Here is a 16,439-nt window from a genome sequence, read left to right as displayed (position 1 = left end):
CACTCCCCGTATTAACATATTCTGTGCGGGCTTCGCGGAATACTGGTGTCTACAGCTGCCGAAAACCAGCAGAACTAAACTAAATTTATCAAAAATCCCTATACAGTGCCAGCTAGATAATTCGAACGCTCCGTAATCAGAAATGCTCTGTAATTTGAGGCATGCAGTTTTAAAAATTCCAACTTCCGAAGCTGTGAAAGCTTTCAACATAGCCAACATAGCAATCAACTTGGTTAAACAAGTCGTCCAGAACACTGAGGAATTGACAGTTTTGAGGTGAATGTGTGATTTGGCCCTTGAACACCGGTTGGTTCAAAAGAAAATATCATTTTTTTTCAAGCTAAAACAAAAATTTCATTAATTGATTCGGCAGTCGCTTTGTGGTAAAATCTATCCATTAAGTTTTACTTAGTAAATACCACTGTTTCGATAGTGGTATTTATTATAATTAAAATGGAAATTATTTCACTGCCTCATTGACTTTAATTTCTATCACTAATCACCTTCTCACACAGAGAGATGGGCAAGGTTATGTGTGTATGTAAAAATACAAAATGGCACATCTTATGCATGCTTAGTTTGAAATGTCTTCAAGCATTGACATATAATACTCCTATGAAATAATCGAGTAGAAATACCTTACCCGCCTTTAAAGTACATCCGGTGTACAAGGTACTACTACCCATCCCCAGAGGCGAGCATTCTATATAGGCAGAAAGGCAGTGCCTACCCTGGATTACTCGCGTTCCATATAGAAACACGACCATTGCCTACTATGCCTTATTCTTACCCAACCCTACTGCCTACACTGATTAAAAACTCTGTGAACGCCACATCCGATTCCGCAGATAAGCACCAGCGCGGGTATAAATACCCTCCCCGCACAAAATGTGTTAACATTCATCATTTCAAAATGTATCACCAAGTCACCCGTGTAACAATCGCAGTCGCAATGGCGCTGGTATGGTCACAGAGGGCCCAAAATGTGCTTTGTAACCAAACCATTAACTATCACGACTGTAAATGTTACATAAGCAGTAACGTAAACCTTGACTATAGAAATATAATTGTACGAGTAGCATATAAGAGATACAGGTAAAAATATTTAAAATTTTAAAAATATTTTTCGGTACGGCAAAATGAAACTGGCATAGTTAGGGTTTTGTTACTAATCAGATGATAATTTTATTTATTTTTTAAACTATATTCACACTTATTTCACATATCGCTCACTCCTTTCAAGAACGTCATAAATAAAAAAGAATGTTTTTAAAGTTTAAAAATATAACACAATATATTAAAAATAAATATCAAGCCACTTATTGAACTTTTTACTGTGCAACAGATCTTTTCTAAGTAAAACCTGAAGGTTTTTTCTCCATTTGAAAAATATTTAGTATATTTAAAAAAATAATTAAACATTACATTTTCTTCAAAATGCAAAAACAACACTTTCTGTCCTGTAGCGGGTAAATATTAAGTTAAAAATATTCCGCTTTTGCTGGGATATAATACATTTTCTGGGCATTCCGAAAACATGCACAACTCAAAATTCACGATTTTTGATTTATGACGTTCTTGAAAGGAGTGAGCGATATATAAAAAAAACTTAATAAATATGGTTAAAAAAGGTTTTACTCAATTTGTACTTAAAGTAAATTTTTAGACTTGTTTTCCAACAAACTGTTGGCCTGGAAATATGATTGTATTGAATCAGGACAGACGAGTGTAGCGTTCCATCCTCTTGCTTGCCTCTGCAGTGAAACGATATGATTGTACATATAGTAATATGATAAAAGAATTTTCTCATGTGATACATTTACAGCATCCAAAATATGCTAAATGGAATATTTAACTGCAACGAGGGTCTCCACAATAGAACTATTACTATTTATTGAGATTTTATTAATAAAGTCTAAAATTTTATTCCCCAAATAATCCTTCCAATAACTCTTTTTTCTTCAAGGGGCCTACTTATCAAAGAAATAAGTGTGAACAAAGTTTAAGATTTATAATTAATACGGGGCTAGTTGTTAAAAATATTTATTGATATAATAGACATTGAAAGAGGGTGGTCAAACATCTTATATTTAAGTACGGCAACATTAAGATTTTATTTCTAAAACTCTTAATTTAATATCATGTCATTTAACCTACATTTTGTAACCATCTATCGGTAAGATAATTTGCGGATTAACGCTATTTTTTCCTAATAATCTAAGCACCATGTTTCAATGCATTTATAACCTAAGTTTATTTTCTAACCTAAAAAAAAATCCAAATATTTTGTCATTATTCTTTCAATTAATTTCTTCTCATAACCCTTTTCCTTAAAAACGAATTAAATATATCTTGATTTGATTTCAATTATAACATTTACTTATATCCATTTACACATTATATAGCATTTACTTTGTTTTTAAGTTGTATGAAAATGTGAAATATACAAAATGAACACATGATTTTAACAACATTCAAACACAAATTGGAATGAGAACTACATTTCACAAAAGACAAGTGTAATAACAGTGTAATTCAATGGTATATATATTTTACATCAAATTCCAAACCCATGCAAATCCAATTTCTATAGATTTCACTGATTAGCAAAAAAACAGAAACTCGAACAAAATAACTTATTATATATATCGCTCACTCCTTTCAAGAACGTCATATATCAAAAATTGTCAATTTTCAGTTGTCCATGTTTTCGGAATGCCCAGAAAATGTACTATATCCCAGCAAAAGAGGCATATTTTTAACTTAATATTTACCCGCTACAGGGCAGAAAGTGTTGTTTTTGCATTTTGAAGAAAAGGTATTGTTTAATTATTTTATAAATATATTAAATATTTTTCAAATGGAGAAAAAACCTCAAGGTTTTACCTAAAAAGATCTGTTGCACAATAAAAAGTTCAATAATTGGCTTGATATTTACTTTTAAAACATTGCATTATATTTTTAAACTTTAAAAACGTTCTCCTGAAAAATCAAGTTTTTTTTATTTATGACGTTCTTGAAAGGAGTGAGCGATATATATATTTATGATTTATTTTTATAAAAAATTAAGCGAAAGTTCTAACAGTCATCAGAGTTGATTTTTAGCATTGGTGTTGCAAGATTAATTTTTTTTAAAAAAAAACCTATTTAAAAGTATTATCTGAAACATGGCAAAGTTTCATATATTTTCGGTCAGGCCATAAATTTGATATTTTTTACAACTAGCGTACAAGTAAAACTAGGTATTCAATTTATATTTTTATATTTAAAGCATCAATTTGATCAAGTGTTCACCATACTCACTCGGTAAATGGTTATATACCAACATTACAATTTTGTAAACCAGGTTTACCATTTACATCTGATGCTGCATTACTTAAGCAAAGATTTATATTTGATAAAGGAGGCACTGGATTTCTGTTTATTTGCTAATTCTTGTGGATTACACCAAAAATACTTTTTAACTTTTTTTTTAATTCATCAATTAACCTGTCCGGGAGTATGGCCGTACATGTACGGCCATACCAAACTTTTCTCAAAGGAGTTTGGACGTACATGTACGGCCGATACAAAATATGATTTATGACACGATTTATATCAAAACATGATTTATCGGTATTTCGATAATTTTGATATAAATCATGTTTACTGGGGTAAATATCTTTGTTTATTCAAGAAAACATGTTGCTTATAGCATCGACTATACTATAAAAGTTTAAAAGTAAAAAAAAAACAAAAACAAATCCACTCCTCAGATACAGTTTTGTCCGGAGAAACTCACACCCAGACAGGTTAATATATTATACTTTCCTATCTACATTTTTTTATAAAACGCAGCCGCTAAACATTCCGAAGAATAATGACAAGGTATATGGAGTACACAACCAATAAATCATTAAGACTAAAACAGCCTATATAAAAATAAAGCTAAGAAATAAATATTGCTTCATAATAAGTCATTTTAAAATTGCCATTCCGGTGCATCATAAGTCATCGTAGCTCAGCTATTCCAATAAATCGTTGCTCGCAAAGCAGCAAAGCGTAAAGAAAAATGGCAAATTTTAAAATACAATAAATGTGTCTCTTGAACCATCGGGATCAGTAAAGAATATTTTTTAAAAAATCATCTTGAAAATGCATATACACAGAACTCCCTATTTACAAGGCAGACTTTTTTTTTTGGCAAAGCACCCAAAATTGAGTGATACACGACACGGCAGATTTATTCCACAAAAAAAATGTGTAAAAAATATATTAAAATAAAAATATGGTGGGTAGGTTTCCTAGTATAAAAATCAATTCAAGATATCAAAAACATAATATTCATTATATCTTAATTTTACGTAAGGTTTCACTGACGTCAACTATGGGTGTTTGTCCACTACACGAAATTACGCAGAATATTACCGTCCGGCACGTCAGTTAGCATTTTAAAACGACGATTGGCTTGGATTGGCATGTGCTATTGTCCATATTTTTTCGGATCGGTGCTCTTGATCGGTGCGTGAACACCTTGCGCGTAAATTCGGTCTCACTAAACTGCCGTACTCGCTTTCATTTTTCAAAACCGGACTGCCGGACGGTCAAATTCCGGGTATTGGACAAGCGCCCTATCACTTGAGAGTAATCATCCTTGTCTTGGGCAGCTCTAAACAGCGCCTCGACGGTTCTGATCCCTGTGAAAACTCATATATTTCGGAGCCAGGAGATCTGGCTTCTGCCCACACCTCGCCGACTCTCTATTAAGTATGATAACTCGTACTTCTCTCCTCTAAGCACATGCCCCAGATAGGACACCTTCCGGACCTTGATATTAATCAGCAACTGTCTTCCTACTCTTGCTCTTTCGAGCACATTCACATTTCTGACCATATTGGTCTATAGAATGTAATGCATTCTACGATGTAACCACATTTCGAATGCCTTAATTTTATTTAATTTCATTAAAGAAATACTTTAAAAAATCAAAGGTAACTAAAATGATTCATCTAGCCCTGTTCCGCATACCTCTGCGCATACTACTAAGTATATAGTAAGTATATGCAAGGGATGTAGAAAATTACAAATTACTGTAAAGTAAGTGTTACATTTTTTCCTCTTTTTTTTAAACCATGTTATTTATTGGGTTGTGGTCCCGTGGGTAGTGTCGCGGGCTCTTGAGTCAGAGTTTCTGGGTTCAAACCCGCTCTACTACAATTTGATACCTATTTCTAATAATGAGCCATAATAATGAGAATGATTATTGAGTATTTTTGTAAATAATAAAAACACAAATATTACTGTTTTGTAAAAAAAAATACATGTAAAAAGGGAGTTCAGTGTATTTATTTCTCAAAGACATAATTTTATTAGATTCATAGCATAAAAATGGGTTGGCTGAGTAGAGAATTGAATAATCTCATTTTAGGTTAAATTAGGTTGCACAAAAATGTCACCTGTCCACCACGTAAAAGAGACCAAATATGCGTCTTCCTTGGTTGTGGTGACAAGTGAACCATGCTATTTCATAATGCCCAAGAAGCTTTTATCATACTCCACTAATAATATTCGGTTTATCATACTTTTCAACCCAACTTTAAGAGTATATTGTTTATATACTCATAAATTATCTCCAATTACAGGAATTATTTTCATTTTATTTTTTGACATCTCAACAAAGATGAAGAAGAATATGGAAGTCCGGGCATTTATGTTACACGTGTGTAAAGTGATCACTTAAACCAGCCTATGACGGTCGTCAGCCCCATAAATGCCCAGACTTTTATATTCATCTTCATCTTTGATGAGATGTCAAAAAATAATATGCGAATATTTTAATTAAAAATTTCATTGATGTCTAGCGAGTTAGATCCCAGTCAGATTGGCTAAACGGACTGGTATCGCAATCGGCCTTGCGTCAATGTTCTCGGGGAATGATGCAAAGCGGCAGCGGACTTACGGTGAACTCCCCGGTGACCGCGTCGAAGCCGACGTGTATGGTGTGCTCGAAGTTGGTCGGGTAGCTGATGTTGGGCTTGCTGTCGCTGTGCGAGGACTGGCTCTTGGACCCCTTCATCTTGGCCTTCAGCGTCTTCTTCTTGCGGTCTCCGCTGTCGTCGGGCTCTGCAATTTCCAAGAGGCATTTTAGATACGCGCAAAAATGGGGCAATAACGGCCGCGTGAAAACCGGTAGTTTTGAAAATCTCTTTTAGCCGTGTGTGTGTATATGTCGGGAGTGTCAAGGCAAAGGGGCATATCTGTCTCAGACCAAATTTTACAGGAGAGCAAAAACAAACTTGTAAATTAAATACTTTGTTCGTATGGCAACTGTACATATCTTTATAAAACTAAATATGCAACTACAGCTATATCCTTTTGCTAGATTATGGAATACACTATTTTAGACATTTTGTGGAACAAACTTAGAAAATGAAAAATTTTACAGATATCCCCATTTGCCATTACACTACCGATGTGTGAATGTGTGAATGTGTGTGTGAATATCTAACTAACTAGTATATTCTCACACACATTCACACACTCACATACACACACTCACACACACACATGCACACATGGCTAAAAGAGATTTTTTATTAAAAGTTAATGTGTATGTGAATGCGTGCGTGAATGTGTGTGTGAATATATCCTCTAACTAGTCTTGATCTACACCAATTGGTGCATAGGCAATATCTTGATTGTTAATCGCATAAATGCAAGGTGGTCAGTCCTGCACTTCCTGCACCAGTCCAGGGTGATATTACATATAACACACGGAAGGCAAACCACTTTTATATGTAAGTAGAGTGAACACCCTTGAAATGCGATCTCTTAGATGAATGCGTGGAAAAATCGATGTATGAAAGAATAAGAAATTAAGACACATTAATGAGGAACGATGGAAAAGATTAAAAATAGTGATATAAATAAATAATAAATAATATATGTGTGTATAATTGAAACGTATTAGTACTAGTATATGCAGATAAGAAAACAATAGTAAAATCATTGTTTCCTATATAATGTATACATTATATGAACCTTAGAAGCTTACAGGTGAGTAAGAAAATATATGTGGCGAATGTGAGAGGGAAAACAGAACGAGGACGACCGAAAAAGACTTGGCACGATCAGATCAATCAGAACCTAAAATCTGGCGGTGTCAAAAGTCTGCGTAATCGGAGGGCATGTATGACTGGATGTATGGATGTGAAGGAGGCGAGGAGTGTATGTCAGGACAGAAGAGTGTGGCGTTCCATCCCCTCTGCCTACAACTGCGCAGACACCGTCGTGATGGTTGTAGTAGTAGTAGAAGCTTACACACTTTACATCAAGGTTTGGAAAATCAATAAAAAAAAAATACAAATTAAATATAGACCATCATATAAAATTGTACATAACACGTGGCTTCATTGATAATAATTATCTAGATAACGCGATAAGTTAAAATTTCATATCAGCAAGTGTAAGTATAAATTGATGATAATCCATTACGTGTATATGGAAGCGAAATTCAAATACGATACAAGGAACCAACTTGAAGAACTGATAATAAAATGAGTCACTTCATTTTCCAGAAAGATTGCCAACAGCATATTAATAAATATCCTGTTGAAAACTATCATAGATAATTGATAGCCAGAAACGATGAAACATCTCTATAACCATTTTTTCGGGAAGTATACGATTCTAAGAATTCTATATTGTCACCCAAATCAGCACTATTTTAAATCACATACTAATCAATTTGATCATTTTAATTCATAGATTCTGTTCTTTACTGTAACCGATATCACGGGACCGGGACTCACCCCATTCTGATGATGCCGGTAATGACGAAACCCGGTCACTGATCAAATAAAATAAAAGTGGAAAAAACAAAAAAAGTCCATTTTTAAAAAGATTCCCATTGTGATTCATTTGACTTCTCTCTCTCTTTCAAATTTTAGTTATAAATGTCAGACAGAAAAAGACACCCATGTTTTAGAAGTTAGACTTTAGAAATGTCAGTTTCTAACGCTAGAATCATTGGTGTCTTTCGAATTTGAAAATTTTGACGATTTAGATACCATTTTTGGAATAAAGAGTTTAATTTTATTGAATTATGGCCCTTTGGCATTTAACCAGCCATTTGTGTAAGATGAAAAATAAATGCATATAATAATAATAATAAAACCCTTATCCGCACCCCAATGGTGCATAGGGCACTGCATCATATAAATGCAGTGTTGTCTTGATCGTTTTACACATGAAGGAAAGGTGATCAGCCCTCCGCTTCAGGTACCAGTCCAGGGTAATATTGAATGAATATTGCAGTGAAAAAATCACATAAATTTATTTGACCCCCCCTGGGAATCAAACCCGGGACCTCCAGAACGGTAGCCGAGCATTCTGATCATTACCTACGGAGGCGGAATGAATATAATAAAAATACTAATAAATAATTATACCCAATGGGTTGAACTCTTGGCTTATTATTATTACACTTCAGAGCTAAATACATGATTGTAATAATACGCAAGCACTGAACAGAAGCCTATAATTTAGCAAAGAAACAATGGCCTCGTATTTGTGCACTTCATAAATCTATTGTTCAGCTACCAAGGCCAAATGATAAATATTAGCATCAAAACTGCATTCTTCTGTCAAATTGTATTTGCATTTTGAATATTTGCTTCAATTTCTTTTATTATAAAATTTAAAAGATAAATATTTGTGGTTTTTATTATTATTTACAAAAATACTTTAATTTCATACTATTTCTCATTATTAGAAATATGGACGGTTTTTTTTTTAGTAAAAAATGGTTCCGGAACTCACTTCATGTCAAGCTTTTTACTAAAAAAAATATATATTCAAATATCATTTAAATATTCATTACAATTTCATATCTTTTCATTTTGACGAATTATATAAATACAGATTGTAATTACGAAGACGCAAACATTGTTTCCTCTAATTGATTTTGAAAATTTAATACAAATTAAATTTATCCGTGAAAAAAGTTATCGGAACGTCGTTCCACCTCGTTACATTGAAAAAAGGCCCTGAGAATAGATATCAAATAGTAGTAGAGTGGGTTTGAACCGAGAAACTCTGACTCAAGAGTCCACAACACTAACTACGGGGCCACAACCCGATCAATTTGATACTGCCTGACAACATTCTAGAAACCACATCTGCACAGTGGTATCATTTCTTTGAGAGGTTGGGGATTGGCCAAAGATTGTCCTAGTGCCCCAGCTTGAAGCAGCTAACATAGCAATGTCCAATGGAATGATTCCAACACATCAGCTGACATAGGCACTTCTAATATCGGAATAGTGAACATTTTTAAAGAGACTTCCAAAATATACCTGGAAATGACAACAGTGTGACGTAGGGACATGAAAGAATGAAGAAACAAAGTATTTTTGATGCCAAGCCGAATATACTGCATTCTGACCTAACCTAACTGAAAATGACTAATTTTTGGCATGGGGGTTTCTAGTAATGGGCCTTAGATGGTCAAGTATGGGGAATCGAATAGAACTGCGGGCGAGTGACACGGTGGACTGTTAGGTATACAACAAGTATTCTGCGACGAGTTATGTCAGCCAGGAAGTGCTCTAGTGACGTGCGAAGGTCGGGGTACCTTTGGGCAGCGGCCTCATGTCCACGGGCGGGGCGGAGTCCGTCCTGTCGGCGCCCCGGTTGCTCGTGAGCCGCACGGGGGGCGCCGGAGGCTTCTCCTCGTCGCTCGACATGCTGCCAAACGGGAACTTAACGGCGACAAATGTACGTTCAAAGCGAGCTTCAAATAATATTGCATGCCCTTAAAAGGACGCGGATGCGACATGTATAATTATCAGCGGGCGCGACCCGTCGCCTTCCACGGGAGAGCTATGCGTCAAACATCCCGACATGTCTGAAAAGCCAACTGACATAGCGAAACTCTAACAATAAAACAACACAATAAAAACACCAAATCACTATAAATCGACTACATTCACGATCGAGTCGCGGCACCCGTTCGGAATATGCATCGCTTATCGGGGAAAACGCACGAAATCACTTGCAAAATAACCGAGATAAAAGTGACTAACCGCCATTGCGTGATATTGACAGAAAAATATAAAATACAAGGCCACATGTATTTCTTACTCTCACTTTTTGGATACGTGGGAAGGAGAAAGAACACAGTGCGTTTGCCATTTATCACTTGGTGCTAGTCAGCCGCTACAACCTCAGTACAAAAATTATGCAAAATTAAAAATCTTATATCTCTATCTTTCTTTTCCCAGTAAAAACATATTTCTAATAAAAAGAGACAACGTTAAAACTTGTGTAGGAGTGGGGGCTTTACAACAATAAGGTTTTAAAAGAGATAAGCATACTTCGTAGCGCGTTATCTCACTATTTGGTAATTATAAAGTATTTAAATATCGAGATTTCTATACGCTAAGTTTGCGATCTATACTATTATATTCTCTGGTGCTGGTAAGCAACCCCCACACACCCAGGAAAGGCTGAAAAAATGCGACAAAAAAACAGCCAGCAATGTGTCAAATTTGTGAGCGGCGACATCTGAATATATCTATTTTGCATGAAAAATATCCTTGAACGTGCTAAACCGAAAATGTGAAGGAAACTAACGCGATTCTTCACGCCTTTTCATGTTGCCTTTTGTAAGTTATTTCACTCAGATTTAGTCATCAATCAAACTTGTAGGAAATTTAGGGTGGAATATTGTACATTTAAAAATATTTTAACACTAGGGAATGGGATTTTGTATATACTACAGTTTCGTGTGATTAACTATCAAAATGTATTATTACTCAATTGTTACATCCACATGATTTTTATTTATATATAATAATATTAACATACTTGATGATCACGTTCCATGATATTGCAAAATAGGATAATATTTACATACGTATCATAGGTGCGTGTGAATATTTCAAACTTTGCATCGAGTAACTTAAGATGAATTGTGATTTAATAAAATATATAAATAATTTAAATTCACCATAAAAGTTTCATAGGTTCTTCAGATATATCCGTTTTCTTCTTTTTATCCTCATCAACATCTAATGATGCGTAGAGCACTGCATCAGATTGATGCAATGTCAAGTTAATCTTTAATTATTTGAGGGTAAGGTCATCAGTTTCACGCTTCAGGTACCAGCATGGGCTATTTCAAATAAATATTGCAGTGATAAAACAATTATATTTATTATTTCAACCCCTCTGGGAATCGAACCCGGGATCTCCTGAATAGTAGACAAACATGGTAACCACATCACTATGAAGGCAGACAGACCGTATTCGTTTTCTGTCCGGCTTTGTTGTTTTTTCTATTAAAAATACTTATATTGTACGGTTCGATAGTAACGGCAAAATTTGGAAATTCGCGCTGCTATTGCCTCCAAAAGGTTTTCGTTAGTATTGTATAAAAATAATACATATAGTAAGCCTTACGCTTCGACAAAATCATTTATCAGGTGAATTTCTCGAGGGGACCACTGTCGCATTTTTTTAAAATAGAAAATATACAAAACCGTTTGACATTCTTTAAATTGCGACCAAACTTGTCCTTCAGATATATAGTTTGTGGAAGCGTATTAAGTTCCAAGATATCTTTAACATATCATGAAAGGAAATGACTACTCCTGCATTGAAATTACTATACCATTTTTGGCGAAATAAATTTTCATTTCCTGACAACACTGAACTGTTTTGACAGTTGTTCAAGGGGTCATATATTTTTTTACGCTACTTTTACTATCATTTGTAAACTCGTTTGGTATCGTAAATAACAATTATTATAGCTATTTCATTCGTCATCAATTCGTTTTCCTTAATTTTACAAAAATGACGTTACATATAAAATACTCAAAATTATGATAATTATTTGTTGAGGTAACCCTGAGTCAACCCCTCTTCGGTATTTTGCTATTCATCCGTAATGTTAGAAAAAAACCTTTTTTTTAATATCCACACCAGGGCTGTCCAAAGTACGGACAGATCGCATGCGGCTTATATTTGTGTGGCCAGCGAAGTTCTTTTATGATCATAAAAAATATTATTGAAAATTAATGAAGAACTTATAATATTATAACAACGACTTCCCCGTAATTAATTTTTTCTCTCAAAACATTTGGTTATCAGGACTTTTGGGGTTACTATGCTAGTCCGCCTCCGTAGTGTCCACGCTCAGCTACCGTTCTGGTGGTCCCGGGTTCGATTCCCAGAGGAGGAGGTCAAATAAATATTAGTGGTTTTTTTCACTCTAATATTCATTCAATATTACCCTGGACTGGTACCTGAAGCGGAGGGCTGATCACCTTTCCTTCATGTGTTAACGATCAAGGTAAACACTGTGTTTATATGATGCAGTGCTCTTTGTACCATCGGGTGCGGATAAGGGTTTGAAGAAGATGCTAGAAATACCAATATAATTCTCTAGCAAGAAACACCGGACCTGGTATTTCTCGCTAGAGCAATGAAAGCCGATATATCGGATTTTGGTAGCCAAAGGGTTAAAAAGTTAAGGTATTGTTTCTGCGGCCCTCCAATTTATATAGTTATTTGAATTGGCCAGGATCGTATCTGGTTTGAACAGCCCTGATCTATACTTTGTTGCTAACTTCTCTTTCCATTGGAATACTACTCCCTGGAGACTGTCTGTATTAGAGGTGAAACGATATCCAGTATCTGGCTCTTTTTTAGGATCACACATTGTTTGGCTTTTGCCAACTTATAAGGGTGTGCCTTCGAAACAAGGTGGAATTAAAAATATATATACTATCAGTAATGTGTCATTATCATTTATACATCTTTTCTTGCTAATCATCAGTACTGTGGTATGTTGACCGGAAAGTGCACAAAATGCATAAATCTGAATTTAATTTGAACAGCGGCAACACCCGGTGGCCGGACAGTGCTCCGGTTGAAAGTCTTTTATCCGGCTAAATTCCCATCTATTTCATATTTAGTATGTATCTATGGAATCCCATAGTGGATGATTTTAGCTGTAAAAATAATCATTATAAACTATAAAAAAAAAGTATATAGGAGTACCAATTTTTAAATACATACCATGGGCGACTCGAAATATTAAATTCATGACTACTTTGGTATTTTTATTCGTATGTATACCACATACATAGTATAAAGGGTTCGAGTGTCAATGCTCTTGTGTTGCCACATTTAGAAAACAACACCAACACGAAAGCACAAGTTCCTGATCTAATCTGAAGTTAGCAAAAATCAAAACTGCCATAACAGCTATTGAAGTATGTACAATGCATGAAATGAATACAAAAAATAAAAGAAAAGTCCATTATTTATTTTTATTGTATATTTTACAGTATAATCCAATGAAACAAATTTAACATTTGTGGCGTAAAAACCGAGAGTAAAATGAACTTAACTAAACAATATTTGCATAAACCTAATAATAAACAAGTTTACATAAGGGTAAGAAAAAACTATACAAATTTCAAACTAATATGTAATGACATCGTCTTTTTCATTGCAAAAAAAATTGACAGGTAAAAACTATGAATGTGTGTGATTACATAATTGTTCCAACACAGCTTAGTACACCAATGAACTTATAAAATAGTATTTAAATACAGTCCATGAATATCAATTAGGGCAGAAAATTTAAAAGGTAACAACTAGCAGTGATATTTTAACGTTGCATTTGCAATATGAAAAATATGGTAAATTTTGGAATTTTTCATTATCAATTTAAGTTTTACTTAGTAAATACCACTTTTTACACATTTTTTTAAATAACTACCAGAATAGTGGTATTTACTGAGTAAAACTAAAATAAAAATGCATAGATTTTACCACAAAGTGACTGCCGAATCAATTAGTGAAATTGGAATTTTTCTTTAATAAAATGTAACTCTTGGGCCTATTCTATAAAAGAGATTAACAATAAATTTTTAACAATGGAAAAAAAGTAAAAAGAGGAACATATTCCCTTTTAGGTTACGCGTACAACAGTGATTTGACGAATTGATATAAAACTTTTGAATAAAATGTATTAAATACGTACAGCTGAAAATATAGGCGGCTGTGAACTAGTAACATTTTCACGGCAACGTACATATTGGCGGTAATACTGCAGCAATATGGTCATGTGGTGTAGCAATATGATCAAGTGTTGCCGCATGTTGCCAATGATTTTGCTTACTAAACAAACAACTAAACATCGGCAATTAAGTTTCATTTTTTCTCATAACACATCTCGAGTGAACAATGCGAGTGAAAACAACAATTGGCAATGCAAAAACAACAGTTTAAACATACAAATATGTAATAAACTTGTATAGGGCCAATTTTGAGGTTATTAATGTAAACACAACTAGTTTTGAAAACTACAAATGCTCCCATCAATAGGTAAAAATACAAACTACATATATTTTTTACCCGTAGATGAGAACATCTGTAGTTTTCGAAACTCGTCGTGTTTACATTAATAAACTGAAAAGTATTCTTATACACATGTTTTATTTTTATATTTAAATCATCATTCCAAAAAATTAATGCCAAATCAATAAATAATTTAAAAACAACAACCAGTTTCTACAGGAGTCATTTATATTGATATCTCAATAAAGATGAAGAAGACTATGGAAGCCTCAGTATCGACAGGGCATACAACCTGTTGTAGGCTGTTTTACCAACCGGATCATTGGTCTGTATGTTCCCGATAGTTACCTAAGACAGCGTCGGCATAGATTGTTTCACATTCCTATACACAGGACCAACCTGCCGATGGTTATGCCTGTAGGAAGAGCTACCGCTATGTTGAACAATATCACATTGGATATTGATCTGTTCCATGTGTCCGAAGGAGTTTTCCGAAGCGGGATTCTTCTACACCTTTAAGTCTTCTTGCTTACTTTTAATATATACGCCTTGAATATTGTTTGTTATGTATATATTATTTTTTTGTTGAATAAATTGAATTGAATTGAATTGAATTTAAGTTATCTATATTGAGATATTAATATAAAAAACTCCTGAGCGGAACAGATTTGAACACAGAAAATATTGTGAATTTCCACACATTGCGGGTATGATGTTTGATTGTTGCCGAGCAATACTGCTGTTTTTTTTTCTTAATTTACAGGACCCTTCAGGAGTATTTTCTTTGGGTATTCTTTATATTACAAGTCTCCAAACAATAGTACTTATTGATATTTTTTTTAAATAACAGTTTTAACCTGCTAACCGGACGGGATGCATAAATACGTCAAACATAAACAATATCGGGTACGGGTAGGACATTTGAATACGTCCTTGAAATATATGTTGTGCCCTGGAACGGGCGGGACGTATATTTTTCAAGTAACAAAGGTATCAGTCATCTATATATGTCTCGATATAAATTTAAGACACGGAGTGAATCAGTATCATTTGGGTATTGAGAGTGGTAGACGTGTTCTGGGTTACAAGTTGCGTAATTGGACAGCGGACCGCCCGGTTAACAGGTTAAAGTAATAGGTATCTAATTTATATTTGAAACACTAACTTTGTGATTTTCCATTTTATAATTAAAATATAACTTTGATTTAAAATCACTATATAATCTTCTTCTTCTTCTTACCCTTATCCGCACCCAATGGTGCATAGGGCACAGCATCGTAGGGACGCAGTGTTACCTTGATCGTAAATTGCATGAAGGCAAGGTGATCAGCCCTGCGCTTCTTGTACCAGTCCAGGGTGATATTAAATAAATATGAGAGTGAGAATCGGCCTTATTTATTTGGGACCTCCAGCACGGTAGCCAAGCGCGCTGACCACTGCGCTACGGAGGTGGACAAAATATATACAATACTATAGTATTAATCAGTCTTGATAAAGAAGCGGTTAGCTTCTAAACCGGTAAACATTATAATTAAGTTATAATAAAATGTTTAAAATGATTTTAAAACAAAGTTATATTTTAATTATAATAGGTATCTCAAAACAAACTGACTGATTGAATAAATATTAATATACAGTTTTAAGGATTTTATTACTTTGCAATCTAGTGCCAAATGGCGGAATGAAAATGGAGTCTCATTCTCAATATTTCCATATTATTTAACCAATACATACTGTATTGGTACATTTAAAAAAAGTTACGAAAATATACAAAACCCGTGTGCGACCCATCATGACATATGGGATCGAAAGCTGAGCAGGCATTGTAGTCACAAAAAACGCGCTAAGAGTGTCAGAAATGAAGATTCAAGAATCTGGCAAGAGTCATAAAAATTAAAAGTTTGTTTAAAATGATGATTAAACCCGGTACAATCAATTATGAGAGCATCAGCATGGGCCGGGCAAAAAGAGTAAATCCGGTAAAACAAAATCAGGTAAAACCAAATTAGGTAAAATCAAAGACCGATTGTCACGACTCGTTTGGATTTAAAAAAATTATCCAGTAAACTTAACTCCGGGCAAAATGA

At 34.3% G+C, this 16,439-nt stretch overlaps 1 protein-coding gene across 2 annotated transcripts in view; it reads right to left on the bottom strand.

Moving 5' to 3' along the window:
* Window positions 1-10,071, bottom strand: part of Pak (serine/threonine-protein kinase PAK 3-like protein) — a 28,825-nt gene extending 18,754 nt beyond the window's left edge. For both annotated transcript variants that reach the window (XM_088271403.1, XM_088271404.1), the window contains exons 1-2: window positions 9,614-10,071; window positions 5,939-6,102 (exon numbers count right to left, since the gene is read on the bottom strand). In XM_088271403.1, the coding sequence (XP_088127529.1) occupies window positions 5,939-6,102; window positions 9,614-9,725 (276 nt within the window). In that variant the 5' untranslated portion in view covers window positions 9,726-10,071. The remainder of the gene's footprint in view (window positions 1-5,938; window positions 6,103-9,613) is intronic.
* Window positions 10,072-16,439: the final 6,368 nt, after the last annotated feature.

Source organism: Brachycentrus maculatus, unplaced genomic scaffold, assembly GCF_059751285.1.
Source record: "Brachycentrus maculatus isolate JH-2025_06_01 unplaced genomic scaffold, ASM5975128v1 h1tg000440l, whole genome shotgun sequence".
Classification (NCBI taxonomy): Eukaryota; Metazoa; Arthropoda; class Insecta; order Trichoptera; family Brachycentridae; genus Brachycentrus; species Brachycentrus maculatus.
Note: the sequence above shows the minus strand (reverse complement) of the source record. Positions and strands in the feature narration are given on the sequence as shown.